This window comes from Lynx canadensis, chromosome B1 (genome assembly GCF_007474595.2).
Source record: "Lynx canadensis isolate LIC74 chromosome B1, mLynCan4.pri.v2, whole genome shotgun sequence".
Classification (NCBI taxonomy): Eukaryota; Metazoa; Chordata; class Mammalia; order Carnivora; family Felidae; genus Lynx; species Lynx canadensis.
In genome coordinates, this window is record NC_044306.2 from 132,872,314 (window position 1) to 132,888,502 (window position 16,189).

At 37.8% G+C, this 16,189-nt stretch overlaps 2 protein-coding genes across 2 annotated transcripts; both read left to right on the plus strand.

Annotated features, from left to right (window-relative positions):
* Positions 1-12,036: 12,036 nt before the first annotated feature.
* On the plus strand, positions 12,037-13,869 carry PYURF (PIGY upstream reading frame). The gene is made up of 2 exons (XM_030313449.1): positions 12,037-12,319; positions 13,709-13,869. The coding sequence occupies exons 1-2, from the start codon at positions 12,114-12,116 to the stop codon at positions 13,848-13,850; spliced, it is 348 nt and encodes a 115-aa protein (XP_030169309.1). The 5' UTR covers positions 12,037-12,113; the 3' UTR covers positions 13,851-13,869.
* Positions 13,870-13,925: 56 nt separating this feature from the next.
* PIGY (phosphatidylinositol glycan anchor biosynthesis class Y) lies at positions 13,926-14,738 on the plus strand. The gene has a single exon (XM_030313450.1). The coding sequence runs from the start codon at positions 13,944-13,946 to the stop codon at positions 14,157-14,159; it is 216 nt and encodes a 71-aa protein (XP_030169310.1). The 5' UTR covers positions 13,926-13,943; the 3' UTR covers positions 14,160-14,738.
* Positions 14,739-16,189: the final 1,451 nt, after the last annotated feature.

Below are 16,189 nucleotides of genomic sequence, written 5' to 3' on the forward strand. Positions count from 1 at the left end.
TCACCATCACTCATCATCAGGGAAATACAAATTAAAACCACAATGAGATACGACCTCACACCAGTAAGAATGGCTAAAATTAACAACTCAGGCAACAACAGATATTGGCAAGGATGTGGAGAAAGAGGATCTCTTTTGCACTGCTGGTGGGAATGCAAACTGGTGCAGCCACTCTGGAAAACAGTATGGAGGTTCCTCAAAAAATTAAAAACAGAACTATCCTAGGACCCAGCAATTGCATTGCTAGGTATTTATCCCTCTTTTGAAGGGGCACATGCACCCCAGTGTTTATGGAAGCACTACTGACAATAGCCAAGTTTGGAAAGAGCCTAAATGTTCATGAATGGATGAATTGATAACGAAGATGTGGCATATCTATATACCATGGAGTATTACTCGACAATCGAAAAGAATGAAATCTTGCCGGGTTATGCCTGGGTGGCTCAGTTGGTTGAGCATCCGACTCTTGATTTCGGCTCAGGTCATAATCTCACAGTTTGTGTGTTTGAGCCCTGCATTAGGCTCTGTGCTGACAGTGGGGGGCCTGCCTGGGATTCTCTGTCTCCCTTTCTCTCTGCCCCTCCCCAACTTGTGCTCTCTCTCTCTCTCTCAAAATAAACAAACAAACAGACAGACATTAAAAGAAAAAAGAATGAAATCTTTCCATTTGCAACTACATGGATGGAACTAGAGGGTATTATGCTACGCGAAATTAGTCAGAGGAAGAAAATATCATATGACTTCACTAATATGAGGAATTTAAGGTATAAAACAGATGAACATAAAGGAAGGGAAGCAAAAATAATATAAAAACAGGAAGGAGGGCAAAACATAAGAGACTCTTAAATGTAGAGAACAAACAGAGGGTTGCTGGAGGGGTTGTGGGAGGAGGGATAAAGCTAAATGGGTAAGAGACATTCAGGAAGACACTTGTTGGGATGAATACTGGGTGTTATACGTAGGGGATGAATCACTGGAATCTACTCCTGAAATCATTGTTGCACTGTATGCTAACTAACTTGGATGTAAATTAAAAAATAAATTAGTTAATTAATTAAAAAGTAAAAAAAGAAGGAAACACAAACTACCAACATTGAATCATAAAGCAAATTTTTAAAAATATTATTTATTGTCAAGTTGGCTAACATACAGTGTATACAGTGTGCTCTTGGTTTTGGGGGTAGATTCCTGTGATCATAAAAGATATTTTTACAAAGATGAATAGACTAGGGGCACTGGGTGGCTAAGTTTGTTGAGCATCTGACTCTTGATTTGGGCTCGGGTCATGATCTCACAATTTGTGGGTTCAAGTCCCACATCAGGCTTTGCACTGACAGTGCAGAACCTGCTTGGGATTCTCTCTCTCCCTCTCTCTCTCTGCTCCTCCCCAGTTCTCTCTCTTTCTCAAAATAAATAGATAAACTTAAAAAAAATATGGACAGACTAATAATGAATAAGGAGATTTTATCAGTAGTCAAATCCTACCCCACCCCCCAAAATAAAAAGTCTACAACCTAATGGCTTCACTGGTGAATTCCATAAGTATTTAGAGAAATTTAATGTCAATAATTTTCAAAAAATTGAAGAGTAGAGAACACTTCAAAATTCATGTAATAAGGCCAGCATTACCCTGAGATCAAAGCCAGACAAAGACACTACAAAAAAGAAACTTACAGGCCCATATCCCTGATGAATACAGATGCAAAAATCTTCAACAAAATACTACCAAATTGAATTCAAGACCACATTAAAAGGATCATACACTATGATCAAGTGGAATTTATCCCTTGGATACAAGGATGATTCAACATATCCAAATCAATACATATGAGACATGATATTAACAGAATGAAGGATAAATGATCATTTCAATAGATGAAGAAAAAGCATTTGACAAAGTACAACATCCAATCATGATAAAAAAAAAACCCTAAACAAAGTAGGTTTATAGGGAACATACCTCAACATAATAAAGGCCATATATGAAAAACTCACAGCTAACATCATACTCAATGGTGAAAAGCTTTCAGCTTTTCCTGTAAGATGAGAAACAAGACAAGGATGTCCACTCTCACCACTTCTATTGAACATGGTACTGGAAGTTAGGCAAGAAAAAGAAATGAAAGGCAACCAAATCTGGAGGAAAGAAGTGAAATGATCTCTGTTTGTCAATGACATGATCTTATATACAGAAAACCCTAAAGATGCCACCAAAAACTATTAGCACTAACAAACAAATAAATAAATTTAGCAAAGTTGCAGGATACAAAATCAATACATAAGAATCAGTTGCATTTCTATGCACTGACAACAAACTATCCAAGAAAGAAATTAAGAAAACAATCCCATTTACAATAGCATCCAAAAAATTTTAATATTTGGGAATAAATTTAGCCAAAAAGATGAAAGATCAGTACACTGAAAACTATGAAACACTGGTGAAAGAAAGAAAAGAATACAGAAATAAATGGAAAGACATCCCATGTTCACAGATTAGAATAATTAATATTGTTAGAATGTCCATACTGTCCAAAGATATCTAAAGATTCAGTGCAATTCCTATCACAGAGCATTTTTCATATAAAAAAAAAATCCTAAAATTCATATGGAACAAAAGACCTCAAATAGCCTAAGCAATCTTGAGCAACAAGAACAAACCTGAAGGTATCACATCCTGATTTCAAACTATATCACAAAGCTATAGTAATCAATTAAGTATGGTACCAGCATAAAAATAAAAATATAGACCAAAGGAACAGGATAGAGAGCCTGGAATAAATCCACACATTTGTGGTCAATTGATCTGCCATAAAGATCTCAAGAAAACTCAGTGGGGATAGGTAGTCTCTTCAACAAACAATGTTAGGAAAACTGGTTATCCACATGCAGAAGAATGAAATTGGACCCTACATCACAACATATACAAAATTGACTCAAAATGGATTAAAGACTTAAATGTTTACCTGAAACTGTAAAACTACTAGAAGAAAACAGGAAAAATATTTCTTGACATTAGTCTGCACAATGATTTTTTGGATATGACCCCAAAGACATTGGCAGCAAAAACACAAATACACAAAGAGATGGGTGTCTGGGTGGCTCATTCAGTTAAGCGTCCAGCTTTTGATTTTGGCTCAGGTCATGATCTCACACTTCATGAGACTGAACCCTGCATCAGGCTCTGCACTGACAGCATGGAGCCTGTTTGGGATTCTCTCTCTCTTCCTCTGCCCCTCTCCTACACTCTCTCTCTCTTTCAAAATAAATAAATAAATAACTTTTTTAAAAATGCTAAAAAAATTTTTTTTAATATAAGGCATTGCATCAAACTAAAAAGTTTCTGCACAGGAAAGAAAACAATCAACAAGTGAAAAAACAACCTACAGAATGAGAAAAAAATACTTGCAAACTATACATGTGATAAGTGGTTAATATCCAAAATATGAAAGGAACTCAAACAATTCAAAAGCAAGAAAACAAATAACCCAATATTAAAATGGGCAAAGGACTTGAATAGATACTACTCAAAAGAAGACATACAAATGGCCAATAGGTATATGAAAAAATGCTCAACATCACTAATTATCAGGGAAATGCAAATCAAAACCAAGAGATATCACCTCACATATGTTAGAATGGCTATCATGGCTAAAAGACAACAAACACTGGTGAAGATACACAAAAAAGGGAGTGCCTTGGTGGCTCAGTTGGTTAAGTGTCTGACTCTTGATTTCAGCTCAGGCCCTGGTCTCAGGGTTGTAGGATCGAGCCCCATGTGGGGCTCTGCTCTGGGTGTAGAGCATACTTGAGATTCTCTCTTTCCCTCTACCACCTGTGCTCAACATAACCCCAAAAAGGGAACCCTTGTATACCTTTGGTGGGAATGTAAATTGGTACAACCATTTTGGAAAACAGTATGGAGGGTCCTTGAAAAATTAAAATTAAAACTACCATATGATCCAGCAATCCCTCCTCTGGGTATGTATCCAAAGGAAATGAAATCAGTATCTCAAAGAGATACCAGGACTCCCATGTTCATTGAAAGCATTATTCATAATAAGCAAGATATGGCATCAACCTAAGTGTCCATCAACAGGTGAATGGATAAAGAGAATGTGAAATAGGAGTGCCTGAGTGGCTCAATGGGTTAAGCATCCAATTTTGGCTCAGGTCATGATCTCACAGTTCCTGGGTTCAAGCCTGTGCTGACAGCTCAGAGCCTGGAGCCTGCTTCGGATTTTGTGTCTCCTCTTTCTGTCCCTCCACAGCTCATGCTCTGTCTCACTCTCTCTCTCAAAAAAAATAAACATTTAAAAAATTTTAAAAAGAGAATGAAATATATATGTAATGAAATATTATATCATATATCATATATATTATATAATATATAATTACACTCTATTAATATTATATAAATAAAATATATTATATATTATTATATAATTCCTTGATGTGTAATATATTATTATAAATATTATTATAAATAATATATATTTTATATATGTATAATGAAATGCTATTTGGCCTTTAAAAATAAGGAAATCATGTCATTTGTGACATGAATGAACCTAGAGGATATTATGCTAAGAGAAATAAGCCCAACACAGAAAAACAAATACTGCAAGATCTCACCCATATGTAAAATCTAAAAATGCCTAACTCATAGAAACAGTCAAGTGATGGTTGCCAGGGCTGGGGGGTGGGGGAAATGGAGAGATGGTGGTTAAAGGATATAAAGTTTCAGTTATGCAAGATGAATAAGTTTTGTAGATATAATATATAGCTCGGTGATTATAGTTATTAATACTGTATTGTATACTTAAAATTTTCTAACAGAGTAGCTCTTAAATGTTCTCACTGTAAACACACACAAAAAATGGTAACTATGTGAGGTAGTGAACACTTTAATTAGCTTGATAGTGGTAATTATTTCACAGTATATATGTATATCAAAACATCACATTATATATATATATATATATATATGCAATTTTTATTTGTAAAAATTATGCCTCAATAAAGAAAAGAATTAACAATTAAGGATTAAAAAGAAATCCACGATTCCTTTACAGTGACATAGATGCATTTGAAAGAATAGTCTGAAGCATTCTATTTATTGCACTAGATTTATAACTCCAGAAAATAAGTAAACATGCATCAAAACACCTGTATAATTTCAGCATAATTCTCTCTTTAAGAATATGTGGGCGAACAAGGAAACTGGAACTCAGGATTCATCAACACCAACATAAGTCTGTTCTTTTGATTGTAAAGTATGACTAATAACATAGGACATTATCTTCCTGTCAGAGGGTTTTTGAAGAGCCAAATGCATAGACATAGAAATAGGGAGTTCTCCTGCTATTCAAGTGTCATCTCCCTGAGGAGTTGCTGAATGCAAAACTTCCATTTACTTAAGGTTTTAATATTCAGCTCTATGGGAATACAGAGACACATCTTGTTTTTGTAAATAATTTTGAGGCTACACTCCTCAAAATGTCAGAAAATTGCCATTTCATTATTTTTTTATATGTATTTTGCGGGGCGGGGAGGGGCAGAGCAAGCGAGAGAGAGAGAAAGAGAAAGAGAGAGAGAGAGAGAGAGAGAGAGAGAGAGAATCTCAAGCAGGCTCCACACTGAGCCTGCAGGGGCTTGACACAGGGCTCAATCTCACAACTGTGAGATCAGGACCTGAGCTGAAGTCTAGAGTCAGCTGCTTAACCAACTGAGCCACCCAGGCACCCCAGAAAATTGCCATTTTAAACAGTCTTCTAATTTTTATATGCAATTTCTAGAAAAATCAAATAACAGAGCTAAACAATTTGCCACAGAACTACACAATTTCCCATTAGATCACTTAAGAAACTTGCTCTCTTGTTTTTGCCTTACATATAAACTCATCTCTATATGATACTTATGTAACCCCCATGATTTTTAATTACACAGAGAAAAATAGTAATTTATAGCAGAGACAGCTTGCAGGCACCACTTTAGTAAAATGTGTAGAATGAGCATCACAAGTGATGCTTCTTAGTATGAAGAACTGAAAAGGACATAATATCACTCTTTGGTATTCCTGGCAAAAATGTATAACCTGAATCTAATCATGAGAAAATATCACACATTTTAAGTCAAGGAATGGGCTTGCTGACAAGTAACTGGCCTGTATGCTTCAATATGTCAAGATCATGGAAGACAAAAAAACAAAAACTATCTCATACTAAAAGAGACAAGTAAGATATGGGAAACAAATATAATGGTTGATGGTGGATTGGATCCTGGACCAGAAATGTTTTTTTTCTTTTGCTATAAAAAGTACATTAATGGGACAACTGGTAAAGTTTTAATCTGTAGATTTTATAATAACATTGTATAAATATTAATTTCCTGATTTAGATCATTGTATCATGGTAATGTAAGAAAATGTTTTCTGTTAAGTTTTGGAGTGGTTAAACCTCCACTTAAGAAACTTAAGAAATTTCTGCAAGTTACTCTCAAATAGCTTTCTAAAAACTAGCTATAGAGTTGTTAACTTAGGGAATCTCAATGAGAGTATATAAGAATTATTTGTTTTACTTTTGTAACTTTTATGTACATTAAAAAAAAATTTTTTTTAATGTTTATTTATTTTTGAGAGGGAGAGACAGAGTGTGAGCAGGGGAGGGGCAGAGAGAGGAGACACAGAATCCAAAGCAGGCTCCAGGCTCTGAGCTGTCAGCACAGAACCTGACATGGGGCTCAAACTCATGAACTGTGAGATCACGACCTACGCCAAAGTCAGATGCTTAAACAACTGAGCTACCCAGGTGCCCCACTTTTATGCAAATTTTAAAAATACATAAACTCAAACAAAAAAATAATTTAGAAGACGGATCTAATACAATACTCCTTCTAGTACCTCTGCCCTAACTTATGTTGCTCAAAATTATAGCCAGTCTGGAAAAATAGTTTATGTGTTTAAAATTTCTCTACATTGAAAAAGAAATTTGTTGTGCTATTCTTTTCACTGGTAGCTATGTTCCTGGCATGTTTTATAATTGCATAATAATTTTTTTCTGCTGACAAGAGGAACAATGAAACATCTAGTACTGACATACTACATTCATTTTATAGGCATTTTTAAAATTTTTCTTTCAACATTTATTTATTTTTGGACAGAGAGAGACAGAGCATGAACGGGGGAGGGGCAGAGAGAGAGGGAGACACAGAATCGGAAACAGGCTCCAGGCTCTGAGCCATCAGCCCAGAGCCTGACGCGGGGCTCGAACTCACAGACGCGAGATCACGACCTGGCTGAAGTCGGACGCTTAACCGACTGCGCCACCCAGGCGCCCCAGCATTTTTAAAAACTTACTATGGGCCAGTCATTGTGCTAGATGCAGATATAAAGAAATAAAGCATACATGGTATGTGACCCAAAGAATCTTACATATAAATGAATAATGGCAATGAAGCAGTACAGGCATTATGTGTGTCTGTGTGTAGTGTATCATTGTACATGATGGATGGGTTGGCTAATACCTAGGCTACAGGGAAAAGGAAGAAATTAGAAAAATCTTCATAAAAGAGGCAGTGTTAAAACTGGGTCTTAAAGACCAGTAAGTGCTTTAGGTGGACAAAAGGAGAAAAAGATATTCAGGGCAGGTGTAATGGCATGAGCAAAGGACATGGAGCTATAGAACAGCCTAGGCTATTAGTGGAACAGAAAATGATTCAGAATGGCTGAAACCAAGATGGGAAGTGGCCACAGTGAGAAAAGCTGCTAGAGAGGCAGAGGTTAGTTTTTTGAGGGACTCATAAGCCACTGTGCTAAGAACCTTCGCACAATCCCATGGAAATAGGTTGGGAGTTCTTGGCCATTTGTCTACACTTGTGAATATCTAACTTGTTAAACTATCACATACAAAGCAAGGTACATTGAAGTAGGTCACTCCATTCCCATAAGAAGGTTGTGTTCATTATAACAAGGGAATGAAACAGAGACTGGAATGTTCTGCCATTTTTGTGTCTTACATTATGCCATGAGAAATATTTGCATTCTTTCTACCTTGTAATATCACTGTATGAGATTGGAGGAGACTTGACATTCAATGCGCCAAATGAGAACATTCAAATTGTAATTGAATGTTATCACTGTCAACTATCTTGCAGTCACTCCAGGAAGAGAAACAGTGGCTCAATTAGGACCACAATGCTTTATCTTGGGTGCACCTCTTTTTTGTGTGCCTCTCATAGATTAGGGTTACATGGGGTCAAAAATCTCTGCTCACATCTTTGAAAGTGTTCAGCAACAAAGGAGAGAAACCCTGCAAACAGAAGGTGAAAGAATGTGTGGAGGAAATAGATATCAGTTACTTTAGATTATCTTGAGTAAAAATAAAAGATCTTTGATGAAAAGATACTTTGGATTTATATGTGTCTCAGGATTCTGATCTTTTATTTATTCTGGTATAATAAACATATAAAGAGAATGAAAGACAAGTTGCAGACTAGGAAAAATATTTCAAAAGACATACCTGACAAAGGACAAATGTTCAAAGAACTCCTAAAGCTCAATGGTAAGAAAATGAACAATCCAATTTATTCTTTAAGTAGGCTCCACACTGGGCCCAATGCAGAGCTTGAACTCACAACCCTGAGATCAAGTCCTGAGCTGAGATCAAGAGTCTGCATTAACTGAATATGAATGAATAATCCAATTTAAAAAATGTACAAAAGATCTGAATAGACACCTCACCAAAGATAATATACAGGTAGAAAATAAACATAGGAAAAGATGTTCAACTCCATACATCCCCAGGGACTTGCAAGTTAAAATAAGGAGACAGCCACTGCATACCTACTAGAATGGTGAAAATCCAAAAGGCAGACAATACCAAATGCTGGCAACGATGCAGAACAACAGAAACTCTTAGGCATTACTGTTGGAAATGCAAAATGGTACAGTCACTTTGGAAGACAGTTTGGCAGTTTCTTACAAAACTAAATACACTCTTACCATATGATCTGAAATCACAGTCCTTGGTGTTTACCCAAATGCGTTAAAAATGTATGTCCACATAAAAACCTGCATATGAATGTTTATAGCAGCTTTTCCCATAGTTGCCAAAATTGAGAAGCAACCAAGATGTCATTTAATTGGTAAATGGATTAATAAATGATGGTATATCCAGACAACAAAATATTATTCAATAGTTAAAAGAAATTAGCTATCAAATCATGAAAAGACACAGAGAAACCTTAAATGTATATTGCTAAGTTAAAGAAGCCAATCTGAAAAGCCTACCTACTGTATGATTCCAACTATATAACATTCAGGAAAAGGCAAAACTATAGCAGCAGTAAAAATTTCTGTGGTTTCCAGGGGTTAGGGGAGAAGAAGGGATGAGCAAGTAAAGCACAGGGGATTTCTAGGGCAGTGAAATTATTTTGTATGATACTATAATGGTGGATACATGTCATTACACATTTGTCCCATCCCATGGAACACCAACCAGATGGTAGGTTGTGGGACTTCTCAGCCTCCATAACCATATGAGCTGATTCCTCATAATAAATACATCTATTACCCTTGTAATCACAGAAAGAAAAATACAAGCAGGAATAAATAGTAGTTCAACTACTGGATGATGCCATCTAGTGGAAAATGGATTTTAACTTTCCCTGGATCAGACTCCCAAATTTCAATGCCCCTCAAATTTGGTATTTATGGGAATTTATTTAAATATATATTCTAGACTCTAATCTGCCCGAAGATTATTAACTCACTTAATATATATGATAGCCAAAGAGCTGTGTGTCAGTATTATCCATATTGGAAAAGATAAAAATTCTATGTCAGTTAAAATTAAGGTGCCCAGTGATACATTGTGCTTTCCCTTTTTCACCAGATTTTCACCAACTTCACCACAACAAGTCATTTTGCAGCCGCTGGCATTTTTAAATGTACAGTGTGCACCAGCCTCTGTGCTAACTGCTTCACTTGTATTATTTTATTTCATCCTCCCAACAACTCTAGTAAGGTGGGTACTATTATTATACTACCTTAGAGATGAGAAGATTAGGGCAAAGAGTTTAAGTAACCTCTCCAAGATCACACAGCTCTACACTAGCTGAACCCAGGACCCATCACATAATTACACATGTGCACAGTGATCTGTGATGGGAAAGATGATAGTCATGCCAACAGTAAAAAAGGACTAATGACTTTACAATTCTATATTGTCATCTACATTGAGCTTAGTATATATACTTCATGCAGAAATGAGTTATACTCCTTAATTACTAAGGGCTATTTAAGGACATTGTATAAATTAATATTTACATGATTTGGACTAATACATTACACACTCAGATGTTCCTAAATATTGATCGTTGATTTTTGGTGTTACAAATTTGAAGTAAATGAAAGTAAACTGACCTGCTTTGAACCTTCTGTGTGGAGGCAAACTGAAACTAATTTATTTATAACTGGTTAGAAAACCCAAGTGATAGCAATCAGTCAGCCAGTCAGGCCAAACTGAGGGTAATGAAACTGGTCTCAAATAAAGTTGCCTGCCTCTGCCCCACAAGGGCTAAGACCCCAGGGCTGCCCAGCCTGCTTGGGTCCACTCAGTGCTGGCAGAAGTCAAGGCTTGCTTCCTCACAGCTTGATGAAATATAGTTAAAATATATCTTTCTTATAGTCCACTCCTTCTGTAGGGCCCAGAGTATCAACTAACTACAACTGAAATATTAATTCCTGCTACTGCCTTAGTAGGAAATACTGTGAAAGCAAACATAGGAACTTTACAATGGTCCCTCTTGAGGCTACCTCCCTGAAAACTGCTTGATGCTGAAGTCTTCTGAGCATTAGCGAACAAACAGCATCAAATAATGTAGTGGATTTTTAAAAATAGAGTAAATAAACAGTATAAAAATTTCTCAATTCATTTTCACACTGCTGAGTGGAAGGGAAATTTGCAAATATAATCTTGTATTTGTATCGGTGTACACCCCTCCCTCTCCTACCTCCCAAGACCTCAAAGTGTAAAATGATAAAATCCAATGATACAAAAAAGGTTCAAGTCAATATCCAGCAAAACAAAAGGAAAAATTTTTTGACTAACAAAAGAATCTTCTAGCATACAGAACTGGAAAGAACAGAGGAAATAAAATTAACAGATAACATTAATTAAGCATTAAGTTATCTCACTTTTCTAAATGTTCTTTGCATGCATTATCCCATTTTAGTCCCCAGGAGGAGATTTCATGAGGTAGGTGCCATTATCTTAAGATAAAGAAACTGAGTAGTTAAGTCATTTGCTGGAGTCACACAGCTAGTAAACTATGGACCAGAAACCGAGCTCCCAGGGCCCAGAGCCCAAATCTACTAACTGTAAAAAGATCAAACCTGTTACCACTTCCTTAGGGCAAACTTGGGGTTGAAAAATCCATTGAATGGATCTCCCATTCAACCAACGGACATCCGCCTGATGACACTGTTTAGACTCCTTGCTGACTCCAAGCTCATTTATAGAAGTTAACTGGTTGTGCCTTATTATGCAGTTGAACAGTGAGTCCCACAGGGTAAGAATCTTGGATTAAGAGGCCTATGGGATTCTTTTCGGGTTCTAAACTTTTAATTTAATAAGACAAGAAAAAATAAAAGACAAACAAGGTCACACGGGCTATGGTAAAGATTTACATAAAACAAACCAATGCTTTAACATACCCAATATGACTGTGTTTGAAACCTCCTTTTGGAGATTACCACGTAAGGCCAAATTTAACACTGTGTGACTTCTGAGGTCAGGCCACTGGCTGCCTGGAACCCCTTGTTTGAAAACTCAACTCACCCAATTTAAGCATTGGTTTTGTCTGTAATTTGTAAATACGGTGGAACAGTCACTAGAGTCCTCCGGCTACCAGCTGCCGGCCGTGCTCAGAACTACCGAACGGTGCGGCGGAAAAAGCGGTCGGATCGGGAGCGACCTCGGAACCAAAGCGCTGGCTCCTTTCGGCCCCGGGACTGCATTTCTACAGCACCAGGGGCGGAGTCTGGCAGGTGAGGGGCTCGCCGCGGAGATCGCTGAGGCGGCCCGGGCTGCGGTGTGGTCGCTGGTTGCCAGACCATGCTGAGCGGAGCGCGCGCCTGGCTCCTCGCCTTATCGCTGCGGGGCACATGCACGCTGCCGTCCGCGGTCGCCCGTAGGTGCCTTCACGCGTCGGGGTCGTGGCGGTCCGCAGACAAGAGCGAGAAGACGGGGAACGCGCCCCGCGTCTTCGACCCGGCCCTGCTCGAGTTCCTGGTGTGCCCACTCTCCAAGAAGCCGCTCAGGTGAGATTCGGTGGCTGCGAGTTTCCTTTCGCGCCCTCCGGTGGCGGGGACCGGGTGGGATGGCCGTGCGGTGGTTCACAGCCACTGGGCCGCCCTTCAGGTCAGTCCGAGTATTTCCTGCTGCCATTTTCTGGATCCCGGCCGGCTCAGCTATCGCGCACCTCCCACCGAGGCGGGAAGGGCGGGGGGAGGCCGGAGGGGAGTCGAGTCCTAGGCCGCCCAAATCAAACCGCAGATCCACAGTGATGGATCCCTGCGTTTACTGGTTTCGCAATCGAATCGCCAGGGCACCTTTTTTTAAATGCAGATTCCCGGGCACCACTCTGGCCTACCCAGCTGGGCGGTCTGGGGGCTGGACCAGCAAGGTGTTTTCTTAAAAGGACCCTAACGGATTCTAATGTATCGCCAGGTTTTTGAGCTGTTGGGAGTCATGACCGGTCCAAGGCATTCAGATTTTTAAAACAAGATGATGAAAAATACTGTAGTAGCCTCCAAATTCTTGTGAAAATGTTCAGCTGATGCGTGACGATTGTAAACGTTTAAGCTGTGTATGCTGCCTCTTTGGGTCTTAGTTCTGGACAAGCTGGGTTTTGGAAAGGCTTTAACCTTTAAGGAAAACAGCTCTGCAGTTCCAGGCTACTAAAACTGAACATTGACAACACTAGTATTGCAAACTGAATATACTAAACACCAAGATGTTATCAGTGGTTATCTTTGGGTGGTAGATTGCTAGCCATTTTTTAATTTTCATTCTTCTTGCATTTTTATTTCTAGATTTTTTTCCATAATGAATGTACTCATTCATTTTCTTATACCTTGAAATAACCATTCGAACTACCTTTTCGTTGTGTAACTAGCACACTGCAGACCCATTGCTTTCCAGACTTTCCTTTCTGTGCTTTCATGTTCCTCAAACTTTTATTTTGTATATCTTGATTTTTCAGTGGTTTCCTTCTAATGGATCAGTAGGGTTGCTCTGTTAAGCATGCATGCATTCTAAAACGGGGAAATTGAATTTTTCTGTAGTGACTGTTTAATAGTAAATTAACTGGGATGGTTTTGGGGTTGACCAGGGTAAGGAAGGAATGTTTGGATGAAAAGGGGAGATCTTTTTGACTGGATTTAAAGAATGCATATTCAGGTATAGCTTGAGAATACAGTGAAAAATAAAATATGAGAGAAACTGACTGAAATGAAAATAGAGATTCATTTTCTAAGAGAAATGTTTCAATTGGCTAATACTGCTTTTAGAATTAAAAGCAGTTTAATTCTGATTTTTTTTGGAATTAAATCTGTCAAGAATTGGATAAATGGTGTTTGTTGAAAAGCAAGCTCTTCCAAGCATTTTATTTTCCACAATTCATTCTGTTTTCCTTTTGCCCTCCTCAGATTTGAAGCATCGACAAATGAATTGATCAATGAAGAATTGGGAATAGCCTATCCAATTATTGATGGGATTCCTAATATGATACCACAGGCAGCTAGGATGACACATCAAAATAAGAAGCAAGAAGAAATGGAGCAGCACTAGATGATAATTAAAAACAACACACACAACTAAATTTTCTTAATACCACTTACCTTTTAAAAAGTCAGACTGGCAGGTAATAAGTGGGGGAGAATAATGTTTCTGTCTCTTCCTACGTTGACTGTCCTTATTCCACTGGTCTCTTTAGCAGGACTGTTCTACTCAGCCTCTGTGGAAGAAAACTTCCCACGGGACTGCACTAGCACAGCAAGCCTGTGCTTTTACAGTCTGCTCCTGCCCATTACCATACCAGTTTATGTGTTCTTCCACCTTTGGACTTGGATGGGTATTAAACTCTTCAGGCATAATTAATACAACCAGAGCTAAGATAGTAGATATATTAATGATAGGTCTTGAGTGTGTATTTCTAAAACTTAACTACATGGAAATACTGGAAACCCACTTAATTTGCAGGAAAGGTGCTTTGCCTTGCTTCTCTCAGGTTTAGGACTATGGGAGGCTTAAGCTGCAGAAGTTTCTTTTATTGTACTTTTGTTCTACCCTTGTTTTTTTGAAAATTTTTATTTATAACTATTGTATCAGAAGAAACATTTCAACAGTTTCTTGTTGGAAATTAACAATCCCAACCATCACCTGATGACTTTATTTCTTACCCCATTCATCTAAAAGTGAATTAAAATTTTATATGTTTATTTTAGATTTAAAGTATTTGGTAGAGTCACGTGTTAAAGATGACTGAAATAATTCCAAAGCAGCTATGCTGAAGTTGTTGTAGAGAAACACATTTGAGCTCATGTGACAGAAAACTACAATAAAATGGAAATTTCATGTACTTGCAAACATTCTGAGTTTGTAAAGTTACCTTTGTTTCTTTGGCATCAAATGCTTACATTAGGAATAATAAAATAAGATACTTTTCCATTTAAAAAAGTGCAGTTTTTTGTTTGATCATAAGACTGTGGCTCTAAGAGAGGAAATATATAAAAATATCCTAAACTTTAAAATATAGGCAGTGTTTAGATAGGCACTTAATACCCCACATAGAATACTATTCCAGGAAAATATAGATCTTTGGAGATAGAGGTAGGGGTGGAAGACTTAGAAATAGATTTTGTGTCCTGTTAGGCTGAGGGCTATGTTTTGAACCACTTTCAGTTTATTTTCCTGCCTTAGGAGATCAGTTTAGCACTGCATTAGTTCAGTGTATTCTGTAGTACAAATCATGTTTTTAAAATCACCCTATGGTACTCAACAACAAAAGAGCAGGACCTGCATAGACATTTTTCCAAAGAAGACTTACAGGTGGACAACAGACACACGAAAAGATGCTCAACATCGCTAATAGTCGAAGAAATGAAAATTCAAACCACAACGGGATACCACCTGACAGCTGTCAAAATGGCTAAAATAAAAATAGAAGAAATAACAAGTGTTGGCAAAGATGTGTAGAAAAAGGAACACTTGTGCACTGTTGGTGGGAGTATAGATTGGTGCAGTCTGAAACAGTATAGAGGTTCCTCAAAAAGTATGGTCAAGTAATTCCAGTACTGGGTATTTACCCAAAGAAAACACTTATTTGAAAGAATATATGCACCCCAATTTATTGCAGCATTATTTACAATACCAAGATCTGGAAGCAGTGTAAGTTCAATGGATTAGATGTGGCATACATATGGGGCCAGAGGGAAGAGAGGCTTAGAAGACCAAAGTAAAGCAATTTTGGTTTTAGGCTGACCGTTAACCTAAAAGCAGGACATAAAAAGTCACAAGATCCAACTGGAAGACCACAAAACACCACTCCTGATAGTAATCAAAGCTACAAAGATGGTCTTCCTTAAAATTGCTTCCTTGTGGGTTATCCTACAACTCTTAAGACCATGGAAAAATGAACTCAATGTGAATAAGAAACCCAGTTAAAGAGTAATCCCTTCCCTATAAATGGTTAGTTAATGAAACAAAAACTTCTAAAACCCTTAGAGGCAAAAGGGGATCCTCTTCCTCTCCTGGGAGGAGACTGCTACTTTGTCTATGAAGTAGCTCCTTTCTTATATACTTAATCTTTGTCCCGTTCTCTAAATGGCTTGCTCTTGAAATCTTTCTCACACAAAGCCAAGAACCCTTTTAGTGAGGGGCCTGAGGTCCTCTTTCTTGGGTCCTCAGCCTGACTGGCATCACAAATACAATGGAATATTATTCATGTAAAATAGAATGAGTTCTTGCCAGTTGTAACAGCATAGATGGACCTTGAGGGTATTCTGCTAAGTGAAATAAGTCAAAGGCAAATACCATATGATGTCATTTACATGTGGAATCCAAAAATCAAAAAACAGAAATAGACATACAGAGAACAAACTGATGGTTGCCAAAGGGGAGTGGTGGGG